Below are 21,402 nucleotides of genomic sequence, written 5' to 3'. Positions count from 1 at the left end.
ATTTCCTACCTTGTAATAAAGATCATAGCGTCAATTGAGCGTCCATCTTCTTGTGTCGGGTCACGTGACACATAGGTTCAGATAGCACTGTTTTTTACATCTAAAAAAACAGGAAACAAAGAAAAATATATATGAAGTGTATTTCAGTATTTGCAACAGTTCTCATATCTGTTCAATTCACAGATTTCGCCCTCTTTCACTTTTCACTATGCTAGTTTATGCTAAACATGACAGACCATCATATATATATATGAAATTGTTTAAGAAAAGCATACATAAAGAACTTTATGTAGGCATTATTCGGTGCATAAAAGAGTAAGATGGAAAATATTTGCATAGCTACAACCAATGCATAATATGGACAAGAAGATCCGCTGGACGCCTTCATGTAGCTATGTGAATATCATTGAATCAGTCATCTTGCAGATAGAAAATGGTAGGCACAAGCTATAGGTGCGGACTGCAGAAGGTTTGCAATATGAGCAGTGAACACAAAATAAGGCATCCCTGTAAAAGCACAAAATTAAGAACTGGACACCAGAGGAAGAGGAGATTGACACTCCGTGGTGCTAAGATAAGATTTACCAGTAGAAGTTGGCAATCACTATCGACTTGTTCATGTGTGGGTGAAAGAACAACATTACGATAAATAGGTCATGTTGCTACCGATGTGAAAGAAAATTCATTAGTTCACCACTTAATTGGAAGTGGTGGTTGTTAGATATGTGTATATCAATGTAGCCTTAGACTTATTTACTATTGGCTCATGAGGCCCATACACCGCTGTATATACTATTGCTATCCTGGAATACACCGTACTGATTCAGCACAAGTCACATGGTATCAGAGCAAGGTTGCTCTTGCGATTCCCATCGATGTCCGCCGCCAGCGAGCTCTTCATCGGCCTTGGTCTCCGGCGAGTGTCCTCCCTCCTCTCTTCTCCCAATGGAAGTTTTCTGCTGTGTGTTCTGTTTTTTCGTGGTCACTTGATTTTTGGGATTGATCCTCTCTTCTTCTGGCCGGAGCATCTTTTTCTCCTGCTGGATCTGCTTGACTGCCTTTTCTCCTGCTTGAGGTTTGCATTATCCAACTGCACTAGCTGCAGTGGTGTTGGCTAGTTGCAGCCTGCAGGACCCGCATCCTCCATCCTTTGCTACTGCACTTGCCACCAGGGCTCTTTCCAACAAATCTGCCATGTGCTGGATCTCCTGTTGCTGATTACAGTACCTAATTACAGCAGCAGCAGCTCGGTGCAGCAGTGCAGTAGAAGTGTTTCAAGTGCAGCAGCAGCTCAGTCTTTCAGATTGCAACCATGGCATCAGATCCACTTGGTAATGTCAGTCTTTTGCCGTTGGATATAAAACTCAATGGCCAAAATTACCGTGAGTGGACTTCCTCTGCTCGTATGCAACTCAGGTCGTATGGTGTGGCCTCTGACTTGAATGATGATCCACCTCATGACAAGGAAGATGAGAAGAAAATTGCAGCTTGGCGGCGTAATGATGAGTGTGTGATGGCCTTCTTGTGCATGAGCGCTGAAGTCCCCGTTAGAACGAATTTCATTGATCTTTCTTCTGCTAAGAAGATGTGGGAGTATCTTCAACAACGCTATCAATAGAGCAGTGCGGCTCTCCGCTTTTCTCTTCGCAAGAACTTGCAGAGCCTTGAGCTGGGTGGCATGTCCATTGAGGAGTTTCATAGTGCCTTCACCTCCTTGTCTAGACAATTGGATTCCATGGTTGTCACGAACTGAGATTTCTGTGGCGTCTCGCCAGGATTCGATCTAGAGTTTCGAGAAGAATTTGAGATCGAGAGATAGAACAAAGCTATTTGGGAAAGAAATTGATAGAGATTTTTCTTTTCTTTTTTCATATCTCTCTCAGACAAGAGAGTTCCTTTTTAAAGGTACAAGGCAACTCAATCAGCGACGCGTCCGCCGGCCCAGCACGGCACGTCGCAAAACACACACACACAACAGCTCAAGGCCCAAATACCCATCAAGCCTACACAAGCACATAACCCAGTAAAGCCTACACAGAGTAGTGACAAAACCTGATGGCTACAGTAAGCTAATTACATAACAATCCCCCCTACTTAAGAAACGGCTTGTCCCCAAGCCGGAGCTCCTGGAAAACGAAGCTGAAGTTGACGCAGATTCTCCCATGTAGCCAGCGATGCAGGTAAACCAGTCCAGCGAATTAACCCGTAAGGAACTGCAGAATTACCTCTCTTAATGAGTTGACGACTAAGTATTTCTTCTGGAACCACCTCAGCTTCTTCAGAAACACAGTTTTCAGGAAGATCCGCCTGGACTTGTATGCCAGAATGAATCACCTTCTTGAGCAAAAACACATGCACTAATGGATGAATTTGGCTACTCTGGAGAAGATCCAGCCGATAAGCTACTTCACCGATACGTTCCAGAATCTTGTAGGGGCCAAAGTACATGAAACACAGTTTTTGACAACTCCTTCGTGCTACTATCATTTGCACATATGGTTGAAGTTTCAAATAAACCATGTCACCAACTGCAAAAACCCTCTCAGAACGATGCTTGTCAGCCTGATGTTTCATCCTCTGTTGTGCTCTAGTCAGTTGTTGATGTAGAACCTCATTCATATGAGCTCTGTTTTGCAACCAAATTTGCACATCAGGGACTGTACTTTTTCCAACATCAATAAGACCAAAAGGAGTTGGCTTCCTTGCAAAGAGCACTTCATAGGGAGATTTCTTCAGAGCACTGTGAAAGGATGTATTATACCAGTGTTGGGCCTGGGATAACCATTTAGACCACTGCGCTTAGGACATGAATGGACATTACAACGGAGATAAGCTTCCAAACATTGATTCAGCCGTTCAGTTTGTCCATCAGTTTGAGGGTGGTAAGAAGAGCTCATGTTGAGTTTGACATCAGCTAGTTTGAACAATTCTTGCCACAAGGCACTTGTGAAAATTCTGTCCCGATCAGAGATTATCACCTGTGGCATCCCAAATGTATCATAAACATTCTTGATAAAAGCTGTGGCAACTTGTAGTGCTGTGAAAGGATGAGAGGTATAAACTTAGCAAATTTTGAGAACTTGTCAACCACTACAAGAATTGTATCAAAGCCTTCTGACTTGGGTAAACCTTCAATAAAATCCATGCTAATGGTTGACCAAGCTTGCTCTGGAATTGGTAAAGGCTGTAGTTTACCAGGACTCTTACAATGTTCAGGTTTGGCTTGCTGACAGATGTCACAGGATGACACATACTGGTAAACATCTTTTTTCATTCCCGGCCAATAGAATAGATTTTTAATTCTATTATAGGTGGCTGTTATTCTAGAATGTCCTCCTAGCCCACTGGCATGCATAGCAAGAAGTACTGCATGTTGTGCTTCAACAAACTTACCCAGCCAGATTTTTCCCTAGAACCTGATTACTCCATTAGTCAAGGTGAAATGTTCTACCCCTACTAGATTGATTATCAGTTGAGCCAGCAACTGTTTTGCCTCCTCATCTTGATCATACCAATCAACCACAGATTCCAACCATTTAGGTCTTCCAACAGAGATTGCCGACAACTCCTCATCTGCATCCCTCCTAGATAAGGCATCAGCCACCCTGTTTTCTGCCCCTTGTTTATATCTGATCTTATATTGCAAACCCATCAACTTGATGAATGCTTTGTGTTGCATGCTAGTAGTCAATTTCTGTTCCCCCAAATGTGTAAGACTCTTGTGGTTAGTCTGTATAACAAATTCATTGTTCTGTAAATAAGCTCTCCATTTGTTAACTGCCATCAATATTGCAAGACACTCTTTCTCATAAGTGAACAATGCTTGAGCTTTAACCCCTAAAGCTTTACTCAAATAAGCAATTGGGTGCCCATTCTGAAGTAGCACAGCCCCAATTCCTTTATCACAAGCATCAGTTTCCACAATAAATTCCTGGGAAAAATCTGGTAAAGCCAACACAGGTGCTTGAACCATAGCCCACTTAACTTGACTAAATGCCTGTTGTTGCAATTCAGCCCACTTGAAAGGCACCCCTTTCTTGAGCAATGCAGTTAAGGGTCTGGTCATAATTCCATAATTTTTTATGAACTTCCTGTAATAGCTTGTCAGTCCCAAAAAACCCCTTAGCTGTTTGAGATTCCTTGGAACTAGCCAATCTTGAACAGCATGTACCTCGGAAGGATCTGTGGCCACACCTTGAGCTCCAATTATGTGTCCCAAGTATTCCAACTGTTGTTTAGCAAATGAACATTTGCTTGCCTTGACAAACAATTTGTGTTGCTGCAGAACTGCAAAGACTTCCCTCAAATGTTGCACATGTTCCTCGAGAGTTTTACTGTAAACTAGTATGTCATCCACAAATACCAGCACATTCCTTCTGATCATTTTGTCAAAGATTGTGTTCATGAGTCCTTGGAAAGAAGCTGGTGCATTAGTCAATCCGAAAGGCATTACTCTGAATTCATACAATTCTTGATGAGTCTTAAAGGTGGTTTTATGTTCATCCTGCTGGACCAACCGAATTTGGTGGTAACCCGATCTGAGGTCTAACTTTGTGAACCATTGAGCCCCTGATAATTCATCAAGCAACTCATCTACCACTAGCATTGGATATTTATTCTTCACTGTAATATCGTTCAAACCTCTGTAATCCACACAAAATCTCCAAGTCCCATCCTTCTTTTTCACCAGCAACACAGGAGAAGCAAATGGGCTTGAGCTGGGTTTAATGATGCCCTGGAGCAACATTTCCTTAACCTGCCTCTCTATCTCATCCTTTTGCTTGGGAGCATATCTGTAGGGTTTAACATTGACTGGTTTAGATCCTGACAGTAAAGGTATGCTATGGTCAAAACTCCTGTGAGGTGGTAGTCCTGAAGGTGCCTTGAACTGTTCTTGAAATTCCTTCAAGACTGCACTAATAGTTGGGGGTAGTTCAGTCTCCAAACTTTCTTCAGCAATTGAGCATAACTGAACCACTTGGGAAACTGCTCCAGTCTTAAGCATTCCTTTCAACTGCTTGGAAGTGACAGATTTACAATCAGACAAATTTTCCTTCACCCCAACTAGATTAATTCTCTTTCCCTGGTATGTAAACCTAAGCTTTTTCCTCTGCCAATGTATCCACATTGGACTATGATGCTCCAACCAGTCCATTCCCAAAATGATATCATAACCACCCAGTTTCAGAACCTTAAGGTCATTTGTGAAACTGTGTCCTTGACACCACCACTCCACCCCTATAGCCAACTTATCACACTGCATAACCCCACCATCCGCAATTATCACCTGAGATAAAGGAATATCTGTAACAGCCAACCCCAACTTTTCCACCAACTGTTGAGAAATGAAACTGTTGGAGCTTCCTGAATCAATGAGAATCAGAACTTCATGATTCTGTATCAATCCTTGCAACCTGATGGTCTTCTTTCCCATAGTTCCAGACACAACACATTCTGAGACAACAAGTTCCTCTTCACTACTCTCAGCCTCTTCATTCTGACACACCTCGTCATCCTCACGAAGTTGAAACACTTCCAATAATTCCTCAAGGACATGAAGTTGGACATATTTTGGACATTTGTGACCTGGTCCCCATTTCTCACCACACTTAAAACATTCTCCCTTTGCTTTTCTGGCAGCCTTGAGAGACTCAAAGCAATCCTCCCACTTTGGCTTTTCTTCTGTCTTGGTGGTGTCATCAGGAGCTTGTCCCAGTATACCTTTGCCTTGGTAGTTTACCCTGAAAGCTGTTGATTTAAATCCTTCCTTATAAGTGGACTTCTGACCTCCTTTCTTTATCTCCAACGCCAAATCTTCCTGCGTTTTAGCAAGAGACAAAGCCGCATCAACAGTTCTAGGTTTATGCAGCTTGATTGCTGCTTTGATTTCAGTTTTAAGGCCACCCACAAATTTGGTAACAAAATATGTCTCATCAAAAGCCTGATTATACACTAAGACTCTGTGCATCAACTCCTCAAATTTGCTATAATATGCATCAACCCCACTGGTTTGCCTAAGACTCTCTAACTCCTCTAAGTGCTCCTGATATTTATCTTTCCCAAACTTATTATGCACTACTACACAAAGTTCAGGCCAAGTCTCAACACTATGCAAAGCCTCATAAGTTTGCAACCACAGTGCAGCATTACCCACAAAGTGCAGAGTAGCAAAATTTGCCCAACTATCATAGGGAACTTGGTACATATCAAAGTATTTTTCAGAGTTCTTCTTCCACAGTTTTGGGTTATCTCCATCAAACCTTGGGAAATTAGTTTTTGGCAATCTAGGGCTACTGGATCGACTGCTAAACTGACTCTGCACAGACGCTTCACCCAAATCGAAATTGACGGGGGAAATCGGCAACCGAGACTTACCCTTGACCAGGGTTCGCTCATGAGCCACAAGGGCTTTGGATGCGTTGCCCTGGTGATTCTCAACATTGTCGGGTCCTACGGGCGTTTGAGCCGCCGCGAACGTCGCCGTCGCTAGCATGCTCTCCAGCTTCGTCACCCTTGCTGAGATCTCCTCCACCACATTGTTCAAACCTTGAATTCCCACATCAACCGCCGGAATCCATGTCTCCAGCTTGGTGAGTGATCCCAGGATGTTGTTGAGGTTGCTTGTGAGATTCACCACCTTCTGACTCAGATCTCCCAACTCAGTTTCCGCCGCCGCCATCCTCTCCGTAAGATTTGGACCCTTCTTCCTCGCCAGCGAGATCGAGGCTCTAATACCAAAATGTCACGAACTGAGATTTCTGTGGCGTCTCGCCAGGATTCGATCTAGAGTTTCGAGAAGAATTTGAGATCGAGAGATAGAACAGAGCTATTTGGGAAAGAAGTTGATAGAGATTTCTCTTTTCTTTTTTCATATCTCTCTCAGACAAGAGAGTTCCCTTTTATAGGTACAAGGCAACTCAATCAGCGACGCGTCCACCGGCCCAGCACGGCACGTCGCAAAACACACACACAACAGCCCAAGGCCCAAATACCCATCAAGCCTACACAAGCACATAACCCAGTAAAGCCTACAGAGAGTAGTGACAAAACCTGATGGCTACAGTAAGCTAATTACATAACAATGGTGCCAAAGGCTGGAGGTGGGTGCAGACAGTGTATATGCAAGGAGAAATATGAGGATCAGAGCCTTATGTTTGATTTTGTGATGCGTCTTCGGTCAGACTTTGAAACTATTAGGGTGTAGCTTCTTGGTCGATCTACTCTTCCTACCATGGCTAAGGCTCTCGCAGACTTAATTGCCGAGGAAACTTGTCTACAGTCACTTCCCAACTCCACAACACCGCATCACACTGTCCTTAATTCTTCATTGATGGGAACCTTCTTGTCTGGTGATCGTGCTTTCTAGCATGGGCCTTAGCAACTTCTTCCACTCAGATTGCAAGAGGTCTGGTCACCGTGTTCAGAAATGCTTCAAGCTACATCCTGAACTGTTGGCTTAGTTTAGGGCCAAGCGTGGTGCATCTCGCCATGCCCCTAGTACTTCAGTTACACTTGCTGCTCCAACTGTGACTGCAGCTTCAATTAGTGCAACTTCAACCAGTCAGCCCTACATGAGTGCTTATCAACCTGGTGTGTCAGCTTCTTTGTCCCCTGCACCAGGTACTTCTCAGTCATGGGTGTTAGACTCAGGATCCTCTTTTATATGACATCAGATGTGTCTCAGCTTGCATCCTGTCAACCAGTTATCAATGGTACATGTGTTCAGATAGCTAATGGCGCATCCTGTTTGGCACTCTTTCCACTTCTCAACTCACTGTACCAAATGTTTCTCTTGTGCCACAACTTTCCATGAATCTCATTTCTGTTGGACTGGACAACTCACAGACATGAACTATTTTGTGGATTTTGATAATACCTCTTGCTTCGTGCAGGATCCTCAGACAAGAGCACTTGTTGGTACTGGCCATCGCCACAGCAGCTCTAATGGGAAGCTCTATGTTCTCGATCACTTGAGTCTTCCACCTTCATCTTTTGGCTCCTCCACCACTAGTTCTGCAGCCATGGGTTATGCATCTTCTGCAACTTTTCCACAATGGCATCATAGATTGGGGCATCTTTGTGGGTTCCGCCTTTCAACTTTAATTCATCAGGATGTTCTAGGTCATGTCTCTATTGATACTACTTTTGATTGTACGGGTTGTAAACTTGGAAAACAGATACAACTACCGTACCCTATTAGTAATTCTAGGACTAGTTGTCCGTTTGACCTTGTTCATTCTGATGTATGGGACCCTGCCCCATTTGCTTCTAAGGGTGGACACAAATACTATGTCATATTTATAGATGATTATTCGAGATACACTTGGATTTACTATGTCGTATTTTTCATTCTGATTCAGGAGGGGAGTACCTCTCAGCTGCTTTTCGACAACTTCTTTCTTCCGAGTGTACTCTTCCTCAGTTCTCTTGCCCTGGTGCCCATCCTCAAAATGGTGTTGCTGAGCGCAAGCACCGGCATATCATTGAGACTGCCCACACTCTATTGATTGCATCATTTGTACCTTCTCATTTTTGGGCTGAGGCTGTTCCCATTGCTGTTTATCTCATCAATATTCAGCCATCATCTCGCCTTCAAGGAAAGTGTCCAGGAGAGGTTCTATTTGGATCTTCCCCATGTTATGATCATCATCGTGTTTGTTGGTATTTCTTAACGACATTACTAGAAATATAATTTCCAGCAATGGCGCAGAAATACTTCTGGTATATTATGGTTTCAGAGTTCATCCACAAGCGCACAGATATACCATTGTAGCATTTCACCCGAGAGTATTCCAATGGTATCGTATTTGTTTAATCTCGTGGGAAGATTACAATAGAGAGAACCGTACTAATAATTTATATATTACTTGTAATAACCAAAGTCTATGCAGGGGTTAATATAATTCAAAGGGGTAGAGTGACATTAAGTAGAAGCATTTGTACTCTCATTCATAATTATCTAAGCTAAGTGGAAATAATATAGAAAGATTCTATTCCTATATTTCTAGTATACATACATCCTAGCTATATGATTACTTAGCTAATACCCTCTTTCCGATGCCCTCCTGGTGTTTCGAGAAGCCACCCCTGATTGTCGAGTTGCTTACGACAATTCGTCGTGACCATCCAACCGGGGCTAAATACGAAGGAGTACCCTCCCTAGGAAATTAACTTAGGACTATATAAACGCGCGGAGGAATACCCGTACTGAGCTGTCACCATCAGCGGCCCACCTTGCTTCCGCAACATATAACCTCAAATAATGATATCTAGTAATCTAAACACCACGCTTAAATTACCAAATACTACTCTAATATCATCGTCATGACATAGTCATCGTAAATACGATCATTATACCCACACCATTGCACCTCCCAGATAAGCTAGCATCATAATGAATATAACTTGGATATATAATAAAGTTGGTATTCATATACTTAGAAAGTAGTACAATACCAAAGTAGTATAAAGAAGAGTATTCTAAATAAAGTACAAGTCTTACAAAAGAAGGAAAAGGTACTAGAGTGCCATACCCGAATTCTTCCGAAGACTCCGAGGACTGAAGATTCTATTATATTTCTATTCCACTATACTCTAGAGACTATACTAAACTTGAGAGATGTATGAAGCTTCTTGCTTGAGGTGTGTGGAGAAAGTGAGAAGAGGAGCTTCTTAAATAGGCTGCCAATGACGGTTGTGGCAGTTGGAATGGTCGGAATTGCCCTCCAGCCGTCATTGGGGAGTGATCCACGCCATCCAGAAGAAACCCTGCATCCAACGTTACCAGGGAGGGTTCGGCCGAACCAGGGGCCGGCCCAATCCAGCCCATCTTCGGCTAGCGGCCTCCTCTCTTGATATTTTATAGACTTCTGAATTTTGGCCCAATTGGTCGTGTAATTTCTGAGTTCTTGGCCCATCTTTCCATAAGTCTGATCCTCGACATCGTCTGATTGATTGATTGCATGTTTTTTATGTCGATTCTCCTCCATTTTATGTTCATTCTCTGCAAGAGGTTAGTAATCCTAGTGCTAGTAGAATATTTATTAATTAAACACAAATATGCATTGCAAGCATGACTAGTTTTCTTTTATTTTGGTAGTATTGACAGGCGAAACTGATCGCTAACGACCGTCAACAGTGTTTTTGGTTGTACTTGCTATGCTCTTTTGGCACCTTGAGAGCACACCAAGTTGTCAGCTCAATCAGTTGAGTGTGTTTTTCTTGGCTATAGTATTGAACATAAAGAGTATCGTTGTTATGACCCCTCTTCTTGTCGTACTCGCATATCTCGAGATATCATTTTCATTGAGGATCGTCCATATTTCTACTCTAAAATATCTTCCTCCTCATCTCCTCAGGAGTCCATCTCTTTTCTCCATCTTCCACCTATTCCTTCTCAAGACCTAACCACCATCAGTGAGACACATTTTCCATCTTCCATTCCTTCTCCCTCTTTGGATATACCATCATCCACCCAAACACCAAGGTCAGAGATGTCACCTTTTACTTTGCACTATAGTCGTCGACCTCGAACTCCACATGAGTCTCAGCCTCCCACTTGTCTTCCTTCAGATGTTCCAACTAGTACCATTAATGTTTAATCTGATGATCGACCTGTTGCTCCGCTCATTGATTATCCACTTGTGTTATCACCACAGTCTGGTACACCACGATATGGTCTTCGAGATCGCAGCAAGATAATGCCTCATCCTCGCTATATGTGTGCAACAATTGATGGTGTTCAGGAGCCTAGTACATATCAAGAGGCTGCTGCCATTCCTAAGTGGCAATTGGCTATGACAGAGGAGCTTGCTGCCTTAAAGCGAACAAGAACCTGCGATATTGTTCCTCTTCCTTGTCATGCCATTCCAATTACTTGCAAGTGGGTGTTTAAGGTGAAGACTCGCTCCAATGGCTCTATTGAGCGCTACAAAGCTCGCTTAGTTGCTCGCGGTTTTTAGCAAGAACATGGTCGTGATTATGATGAAACTTCCGCTCTGGTTGCTCACATGGCCACTGTTCGTACTCTTGTAGCTGTGGCAGCTGCTCGTTCCTGGACCATATCTCAAATGGATGTAAAGAATGGTTTTCTTCATGGTGACCTAAAGGAGGAGGTTTACACCTGGTGTTGATGCCCCTGCCAATTATATTTTCCATCTCAATCGTGCTCTTTATGGTATAAAGCAAGCACCTCGTGCTTGATTTGAGTGTTTTAGCTCTGTTGTTTGTGCTGTTGGATTCTTTCCAAGTGATCATGATCCAGCTTTATTCATTCATGTTTACAATGGCAGCGTGTAGGGCAATCTTCCTTTATGAATAGTTTCGATGTAAATTTAGGGGTGTCTTATACTTATGTGTTAATTGGCATGTTCTGTATTGAAGGTGAGTGGTGGTTCAATCTTAATCTATCATATAAGACTGAATTTATCCTATATTGTATCACTCACTTGATGGATCACAGCATTGTAATTCAATAAGCACACAAACCTTGATATAAAAAAGACCAAAAGATCAAGGTGGACTAGGTGTCCATAACCTTGATATAAAAAATAGTTGCTTATTAAGCAAATGGCTTTTCCATTTATTTAATGGTGAAGGCCTATGGCAATACCTTTTGCGAAATAAATACTTAAAGGGTAAACCTCTTTCTGGTATGTCCAGCAAGATAGGTATTTCTCAGTTTTGGGCCGGTTTAATGAAAGTCAAAGACCAATTTCTTAGATTTGGTTCTTTTAGATGTGGCAATGGGACAACATAAGATTTTGGGAAGACACGTGGTTGGGATCGCGTGCTTTCAAAGATCAATACCCTACATTATATAATGTGGCTCGAAAGAAGCAGTCTACTGTGGCAGAGGTCATGAGCACAACGCCGCTAAATATCTCTTTTAGAAGAGCTATTGTTGGCCAAAAGCTAATCGAGTGGAACGATTTGATCCTCAGGCTAGCTAATATAACTCTGTCAAATGAAAAGGACTGCTTTGTATGGTCGCTCCATAAGAATGGTCAATTTTCCGTCAAATCTATGTATACCGCGATCATGAACTATAATGTTCGGATCAAAAAGAGAATTCTGTGGGACTTGAAAATTCCACTAAAGATCAAGGTCTTTATGTGGTTTCTTCACAAGAAAGTAATTCTAACGAAAGATAACCTGGCTAAAAGAAAATGGGGGGGGGAGACAAACATTGTTCTTTCTGCTATGCACAAGAGACAATCCAACATCTTTTCTTTGAGTGTCCTGTCGCTCAGTTTGTTTGGAGATGTGTGTTTTTTGCTTTTAATATCCCCCCACCCCGTAATGCCAAAAACATTTTTGGTAATTGGCTTAGAGGGGTATCTAGGTCCATCAAGAAGATGATTCAAATTGGAGCTAGTGCTGTATGTTGGTCAATTTGGCGTTGTCGCAATAATAAAGTTTTTAATGGTAAACAATTATCTAACCCTATGCAGGTTATCTTCATGTCTTCCTACTGGCTCCACTTTTAGTCTACAATGCTACCACAGGAGGAGAAGGATACTATGCGCAATGGAGCTACACTCTTGGAATCGGTAGCCAAGGGTCTCTTATTCCACTATGGGTGGCGTAGTTTTATAAGAATTGCTAGCTAAAAAATTTTATGTGGTTTAACGCTAGTCAATAATAAAGTGGAGTTGGGGATTTGTCCCATCACCTTATTTCTCATTTTGATTTATTTTTATCTTACCTTTTTATTACTATTAAACTTATGGTTGTGTGTCTTATGACAGAAACCGGAGATGTAATCCATTTCCATTATCTAAAAAAATAAGCACACAAACATATTATTAGCATCAAAAGTAATTTCAGACAAACTATGACCATGGAGCGGTACTATCCTCCACAGACCACAACCTCATGTTGTCATGCCCCCCCCCCCCCCCCTCATCCTCACCCTAAGGCAACTTATCCCAACAGCATCAGCCACCTCGGCTTGGTGATCGAGCACGATTGTCTCATCTTCACTGGCTAGTGTGAAATCTGTTCAGGATTGGGGCAAATGAAATGACTAAAGAAAAGTGAATTTGCAATTGAAATCTTTCAGAAGACCAGCACAATGCTTTGGAGATGTTTGTTTTAGCTAGTCTGTCTCCCCTATTTTCCAAGTGTAGTTCTAGGTCAGAACTGGTTTTTTTTTTTTGCATGTCTGTTGCATGCAGTGTAGGTGAAACCCCATGCTGAGGAAGTCTAGGATAATAACAATAAGTAGAAATAACGTGTAAGATATCTAGACGACATAAGTTTATGTGATTTACGATAATTTGAAAAGTATAAAGAATGATGGTTCAAATGTAAAAACAAGGTGATGTGGCTTTATGAGAGAAGAAAAGGAGGGAGATAATTTGAGCTATAGATTAATCATCTAAGGACTAGAAATAATTGAGGTGATTTGCTTTAATGAGAGAAGAAAAGGAGAGAGATAATTTGGAACATCAATTAATCATTTAAAGGCTAAAAATAACTGTTGTGATATGGCTTAATGAGAAAAGAGAGAAATAGTGTTAACTAAGTGATGATGGACTATATATGTATATAGGATATTATAAACAAAATGATAGGAAAGATATATTGAAATATTATGTGAATATTGCGGGATGATGATTTAATATGCTTGCATTTTAAAGCTCTAAAATTCAATAAATTATAAATAATATAACATGCTTGTATGATGTTTAAAATGTAATAATTGTTAGTGAATGATGATGTAGAATTTTTTAATGTTGAGCTTAGGACTTAGGCTCCGTTTGGTAGGGCTCCAAACTTCAACTCCCAACTCTAAACTCCAACTCCAGTGAGAGCTGGCTCCTATAGGAGCTGAGGTGGGTATAGAAAGTGTTTGGCTAGATTACTCAGCTTCACACCACCACATCCCTCATCGCCATTTCGTGGAACGCCTCGTAGGCGTCACCCTGCTATTGCTACCGCCGGTCAGCCCGCACATCGTGTCGTTGGGCAGCCCAGAGCCACCTCAGCCGGTCAGCCCGCGCACCGTGCTATCGGGCAGTCGCGAGCCACCCTAGCTGGTCAGCCCACGTGTCTCCGATGCACGCTGCCGCCAACACCGCCTACCGTCACTAACCCCACGTGCCGACGCCGCGTGTGCGCCGCCTACCGACACCTGCTGACCCCGCATGCCACCGCTGACGCCATCACTCTATTGCCCTCGCGATCGCATCTCACCCGCCGCCACCGCCGGCCACCATCGACACGCTGCTGCTTGCCACTGCCGATACAGACACTGCCGCCGCAGCTGGCTGTCGGGAGGAGGATGGGGAGGAAGATGGAGAGGAGAGAGAACGTGAGAAGAGGGGTAGGAAGGGGTAGTTCAGTGGCATTTTGTGTAAATACACTAAAAAATTAAAGTGCAGTGGGTCTTTTGAGGTGGAGTGGAGCAACAAAGCTCCACCCTCGTAGTACAAATTTGTGGAGCATCCCTGCTAAGTCCGCTCCAAAAAATAAAAAATCTGTACTGTTTGGCACAGCTCTAGCTTTAGGTAAGTTGAAGATGGGAACTAAAGCTACGCCAAACAGGACCTTAAAGATGTAATTTTATAGTAAGATAGGTTTCCTTTTAAAATTAGATGACACCAACGCGTTGTGATGGGATATCCATGATATAAAAAATGACGTGACTTCTTGTGGTGGTCTTTTATAACATGGTCAATATAAATGTTATGTTACCTAATAATTAATGAAGAATAATATATGCCGATATTTAATATTGGGTGAATAACTAATTTAGTCCCTCAAGTTTCACCAAAAGCTCAATTTGGTTCTTCATGTTTCATTTTGTCTACATATATAGGTCATCTAAGTATTTGTTTTGGTTTAAAATCATCCTTTGGCCCACTTAATATGCCATATGACTATTTCTAGTCAACAATTCTGTTAGAAAATGTACCTTTTGCCCTTAATTTATATACAATTACACATTAGAAAAGAGAAAACAAGATGAATAAATAACATTAGATATGTACTTCCCATATTTCAACATGTGCACATAAAACTTGAGCCTAATAGCTACTGTATACACTTGCAAGTACATATTTTATTTTCGTTTTACATAAATTACTATGTATTACCTAAAAAAACAATTCATTGGAAGCAATTTTTTCTCTTATATATGTGAATGAGGGGCTATAAGTGTCATTTATCAAGAGAGTTGCTGGTTATATTTAGCCATGCGAAACATTAAGGATAAGTTTGAATTAAAATAAAAACTTGAAGGACTAATATGTACAGAATGAAACATTAAGGACTAAACTGAGCCTTGATGAAACTTGGAGGACCACTTTAGCTATTCACCCTTTAATATTTATTGGATGATTGATTTATTGTTGATGAAATACGGGAATTATCCTTACGTAATGCATGTTTAGTTTTTGTTTCCAAGGATATGTAGGTTTATTTAAGGGTAAAGAGTGAATCGTACCGTTGCACGTTGTTGCAGGATTCCTTGCCTAAGTTTGGCAATGGAGCAGGTTTCAGCAAACAATTTCGCTTTGGGCTAGATGAGTCATTGCTACCTTTCTTTTTTCTTTCAATCCTGATGTTCAAGACTAGTACAAGTATAATACGCTAGATAAATGCCTCGATTGCTGAAGCAGTTACAATTAAATTAGATTAAGATGCGTTGTTCGGTTGTTATTCCTCTCTTTATCGATCGTCGGCTCGCTACTCGTTCCAACACATCCCAAACATCACTATCATGGCGAGTTCGCCAGACAAAGAGAAAGAGGGGCGGCCGTAGCTGAACCGTTGTCATACTCGCAAGCCGCCCCCACCCAAAGGTAAGGAGAATAGGGATGGCAACGGGGCGGGGCAGGGCCGGGTTGGGCTGGAACGCTCCCAACCCCAATCCCCGACTTCACCCCCCGCCCTCGGCGCCGACCATGGATGAGCGGGGCCCCGCATTGGATTCTGCTACTATGTGCTATGTACTACTAAATCTACCAAATATACACAAAAATATCATGGGCACAGTTTCATTCACAAAATCACAAGGCACAATTGGAGTCTTGGAGATGGAGCAATACCTCTCACTCTCTGTGAATCTCCGCCTGTGCGTAGGTGAAGCTCGCCGTGAATCGCCGGCCGCCGCCGTGCCTGTCCCCTCGCCGCGACCGCGCATGTGCGCTGCAACCTCGCCGGCCACACCTGTCCCCTCGCCGTGCCCTTGCCTGTCTCGCCGGCCGCCACAACCTCGCCGTCCGCGCCTGTCCCATCGTCGCGCCCTTGCCTGTCTCGCCTCCCCGCCGCCGCCGCCCCTTGCTGACTCCGGAGGGTGAGCTGGAGTCGTGGAGGGGACATGATTCGTGAGGCTGGACGCCGGACGGGAGACTGGAGAGGAGGGGAGGGGAGATGGTGGCCGGCGACGGCGAGATCCAGTGCGCCCTGCTGCGCCGCCGCCTGTGTGTCTCACGGGAGGGGAGAGGATATGGGGAGAGACTGAGAAAGAGATAAGGCAGAGGCTAGGGTTTAGTAGCTTTTTTTGGTGGGTTGGGCTTTTTTGGCCTTCTATGGACTATATTTGCAGGGTTTATATATGGGGGCTACTAGCACGCGCGTGCGCGCCAGGAGAGGAGCTAGCACGCGCGCTAGTTGCTGGCATCCCTACGTTTCAATCTCCTATTTTTACGTCAGTTTCCTTTTCTTTCTGTTTTTTCGAATATTTTTTTGGATTTGCTTCTTTTTTTTTCTCCACACACGCGCATGAGTTTTTTGCGATATTTTATAAATTCAATCTTTCACCTTCAATATCAATTGAGAGTTTTGAATTTGAGTTGAAAGTTTCTTAAATTTAAGTTGAATGTTTTGAATTTTAAGATGGAAGTTTTCAAATCTAAGTCGAATATTTTGAATTTTGAGGTGAAAGTTTTCAAATTTGAGTTAAAAGAAGTTTTTAAATTTGAATTAAAAGTTTTCAAACCTGAGTTAAGTTTTTAAATATTGACATGAATTTTTTAAAAAAATTTGAATTGAAAGTTTCAAATCTTCGTTTGAAAGTTTTTGAATCCGAGTTGAAAGTTTTCATGTCTGAATTGGAAGTTTTCAAATCCAAGTTGAAAGTTTTCAAATCCGAGCTGAACGTTTTCAAGTTTGAATTGAAAGTTTTCAAATCCGAGTTGAAAGTTTTTAAATCCAAGTTGAAAGTTTTCAAGTTTGAATTGAAAGCTTTCAAATCCGAGTTGAAAGTTTTTAAATCTTGACTTGAAAGTTTTCAAATCTAAGTTGAAAATTTCAAATCTCAACTCCTACTCCTACACGAGTGCGGTAGTAAACTGCGAAAAGAAAAAAAAAGGAAAAAAGGAAATGACGGCAGCTGCGCCAAAAGAAAAAGAAAAAAAAGCGAAAAAAAAAGAGAAACGCGCGGGGGCGTACGAGGGCCCGCCACGTGGCACGCACGCTACTTACAGAAGTCGCGCGTACGCGCTATAGCAAAACCGTTTATATACACCCCCGGGACCCCACGGGTGAAATGTCTCCCTCGTCCCCTCCCCGCCCAAATGCGGGGCCCCATCCCCGACACCCCCACGGGTCAAAAATCACACCCGCCCCCGCCCCCGCCCTCGTAGGGCTGGATCCCCCCACTGGGGAAATTGCCATCCCTAAAGGAGAACAAGAAGTAGGCGGTAACCATTTGCCCATATTTCTTAATAAATCAAACGGCTTATTAGGAAATAAAAAAATAATTTATAAGTAAAAGTTTTATATATGTGTTCGTAACAACTTAAAACCTAGTAATACTTGAAAAGAAACTATGTTAAAAATATCTTAAAATTAATATCAAAATAAAGTTTGAAAATTTAAATTTTAGCTTTGACTTCAATTTATTAGGGTTATTAATGGGACTCGAAGAGGACGTTGACAACGAGGATGTTGAGCCGTTCCTGTCGTTTCAAGGTGGAGTAGCCGGAGGAAAAGCCCCAATGCGATCCCTTGCAGTCCGAGTAGATGGACGAGATTGACGCGGGGTCGCCGTGATAGCTGTAAAATTAGGCACGTTGGCGGTAGGCCGGAGCAGCCAAATCGCTCTGATGCCAATGCTGGTTTTTGCAATACAACTGCTAGTTTTGTTTCATGTGTTTCTTTCTCCTTTTTTCTTTCGATTTTCTCCTATTTTCGCGCACCCTCTCCTCGTCACGTTTTAACTTTTTTACTTGTTCTTTCCATTTGTTTTCAATCCGCAACATACATGCTTTCAAATTTTTTTAGTTGAAAGTTTTCAAATCTTGACTTGAAAGTTTTCCAATCCAAATTGAAAATTTTCAAATTTGAGTTGAAAGTTTTTAAATTTAAATTGAAAGTTTTCAAATATTAACTTGAAAGTTTTCCAAGTTAAATTGAAAGTTTTCAAATTTTGAGTTGAAAGTTTTAAAATCTTGACTTGAAAGTTTTCCAATTTAAATTGAAAGTTTTTCAAATTTTGAGTTGAAAGTTTCAAATTACAAGTTGTAATTTGGGATAATAGCCTATTTGGCCCTTCAACTTTCGCTCTGAGGTCAATATGGTCCTTGATATTTTAATTGGTTCAAATTGGTCCTCAAAGTCTATTTTTCAGTATACTATGGTCCTTGGACCCAAAAACACCACATAGGCATGCCATCTCATCATCTTATACAAATCTGTCATGAAATGCCTAATATACCCTTACATACAACATAAGAGTGAAAAAAGAAAAAGAAAAAATGTCATACACACTTGCATTCGCAAATAATCAAATATATCGATTCGTATATAGATGTAACATAATCCATTTTGTGTTTATATCAATTCCTGGGATTAGATTAAATTAACTAATCATATAAGATTAATTAGTTCTAGTATTTTGTATCACATGCAAATAGACAAATTAGATATTTCACTATCCATTTTTAATAAGATGATGACATGGCATGTCTACATGGTGTTTCTGGTGGGCCTAAAATTCATATTGGACCATATGATAAAGTTTAAGCATCTGATTGGACAAAATAAAATATTAAGTACCATATTGACCTTAAGACGAAACTTTAGGGACCAAATAGGCTATTCTCCCTTGTAATTTTTTAAATTTTGTGTTTAGAGTTTCAAATTTTAAGTTGAATTTTTAAAACTTTAGGTATGTTTTTAATTTTTTAATAGAAAGTTTTCAATTTTATTTGAAAGTTTTTTTCATGGGTAGATTTCTTTCAATCTGTTAATAAAAACACTTAAAAAGAGAGAAAAAAAACTTACCTTAATTACGTATCTCTTAATTACGTATCTAAAACTAAACAGAGTTATTACGGTAGATGCGCGCGTCTCCCAAAAATAGAAAAAAATCAAATCAGCATTCACGATTAAAGATCAGTCAGATCAGCGTTCATCACCGCGTGATCTCCCGTACACGCATGGGCCGCTTCTCGGACTGGGCTGAAATATGAACCTGGTGGGCCAAACGCGCGCTACTTCGTTAGCTAGCGCGTGCACGCCAATTAGCAATCCCGCCCTCTTTCCACGCACTCACAAAACGACGACGACAACAACAACAGACAAATCAATGGCCAGGTGGCAAAATTAAACGATGGTTAAGTGTAAGCAAGATTTTTAGAGTCCCATTGGTTGCTCTAGTAAGCTAAAGACAGCCAAAAATCGAATTTTCAAACTTAATTTTGAATAAGATTTTAAGATATTTTCAATGTGGTTTATTTTTCAACATTGGCTTTTAAATTGCATATAACGCATATATAAAAGTTTTACCTATAAATTAATTGCAACGCACAACCATGCCTAATGGACTACAAGTTCAACATTCTCCTATGAGGAGCAGTAAGTAGTGCTAAATCAGACATTCCTTTAAGGTAGAATTTCCAGGATTCATCAACACTCCTTACATCCTACCAAATGTGAATGTCAAAATGAAAAACTACACCAATTAGATGACACCATGAAACCATCCAACTCTCAATTCATGATAGCACATTGGAGGAATCATCCTTTATCTCCTAACAAATAGCAGTTTTTTCGCTAACACACCTAGCAAACAGAATTCGACCTCACGAAATTCGCGTGGGAATTGAGCTTAGTGTTGAACTGCGCAACATGCTCATACTCATACTCCCTTTCTACCAAACTACCAGTTAACGCTTTCAACAGCATTTCGAGCTGCAATCCATAAATCTCAAAGACAAAAATAGTTACAATTCTTTTCATTTATTTTTCATATACTCTATCAACTGCTCTGAAACTAATGAACATAAAATGAATGAACGCCCAAACTTGGCGACCCAGATAATGAAAGTTGACAATGTTATTAACACTGTACTGGGGCAGGTAATTCGATAACTGAATTTACAGCTAGTAAAGCAAAAAAGAAAAATGGTATAATCAGGTTCAGGTGTGTCGTATGCTCAATCAGATACTGAAGACATTTGTGATCAAAATCAAAACCTCCTTATTACGCTACTTAGAAGGGCCATAATACTCACACTTTAATTAACCATGGCAGCAGGGTGGAATCCATGGTCACAGCTTGCTGGTGGCGGTGGCGGTGGAGGTGGAGACGACCTTCATCCTGCCGAAGAGGGAGTGCCTGCCCTCGGCGACGACCTCGCCGGTGGCGGCGTTGGAGATGAGGACGTGGGTGGCGGAGTACGCCCCCTTGTGGCCGAGCGCCCTGGCCGTGATCCGCAGGCGGTCGCCGGGGCGGGCCTGCGCGAGGGAGACGAAGGAGACGGACATGTCGGTGGAGACCTTGACGGGGCGCCCGTCGGCGATGGAGGCCGCCGACCCCACCTCGTCCACCAGCGACACCACCGCGCCCGCGGCCAGGCACCCGCTCCGATCCTGCGCCCAAATTCGGATTTGACTGATCTCGAATCCAAAATCGGTAGATCAGGGGAGAATAGGGCGGCGGCGACTCACGGTGAGCCTGGAGGGGACGGTGAAGGAGCAGTCGACGAGGCCCGGGCGGACGCTGTCCACGCGGATCCCGCCCAGCACGAAGCCCTCGAAGAAGCCCGCCGCGTGCCCCTCCCCGTCGTCCGCGGTCGGCGGCGTGGCCGCGGAGGAGACCGCGTCCACCAGCGAGCACTCGTGGGCGCTCACCGCCAGGGCTTGCCTCGCCTTGGAGTAGTCATCCCCCATGGCCATGTGTGCTCGCCTCGCCTTCAGCAGCACTGGATACAGTAGAGGAGGTAGAAGAAGGGAGCAGTCAAAGAAAGAAGATAATGTTCCTCTCAAACTAAATAAATGTTTAGTGACATTTGCATCATTTTATTAAGAATACTACTCCCTCTGTATTTTAATTTTAATGTTTTAATAATTTTTTAATAAACATTTGACCTTTTATTTTATTCAAAAAATTTATGTAATTATAATTTATTTTATTGTGACTTGATTTATCATCAAATGTTCTTTAAG

The 21,402-nt window shown here is 42.1% G+C and overlaps 2 protein-coding genes and 1 pseudogene across 2 annotated transcripts; 1 reads left to right on the top strand and 2 right to left on the bottom strand.

The window, feature by feature from the left end:
• The first annotated feature begins 831 nt into the window (after positions 1-831).
• On the top strand, positions 832-11,132 carry LOC107280004 (uncharacterized; annotated as a pseudogene).
• Positions 1,830-6,872, bottom strand: LOC107280173 (uncharacterized). The gene has a single exon (XM_015771306.3). The coding sequence runs from the start codon at positions 6,677-6,679 to the stop codon at positions 3,410-3,412; it is 3,270 nt and encodes a 1,089-aa protein (XP_015626792.1). The 5' UTR covers positions 6,680-6,872; the 3' UTR covers positions 1,830-3,409.
• Positions 11,133-20,272: 9,140 nt separating the features above from the next.
• On the bottom strand, positions 20,273-21,195 carry LOC4329500 (uncharacterized). Its single transcript, XM_015768344.3, has 2 exons — positions 20,905-21,195; positions 20,273-20,826 (listed from the first exon to the last, which is right to left on the bottom strand). The coding sequence occupies exons 1-2, from the start codon at positions 21,130-21,132 to the stop codon at positions 20,506-20,508; spliced, it is 549 nt and encodes a 182-aa protein (XP_015623830.1). The 5' UTR covers positions 21,133-21,195; the 3' UTR covers positions 20,273-20,505.
• Positions 21,196-21,402: the final 207 nt, after the last annotated feature.

This window comes from Oryza sativa, chromosome 2, assembly GCF_034140825.1.
Source record: "Oryza sativa Japonica Group chromosome 2, ASM3414082v1".
In the NCBI taxonomy this organism is placed as follows: domain Eukaryota; kingdom Viridiplantae; phylum Streptophyta; class Magnoliopsida; order Poales; family Poaceae; genus Oryza; species Oryza sativa.
This window is presented reverse-complemented; position numbering and strand designations above follow the sequence as displayed.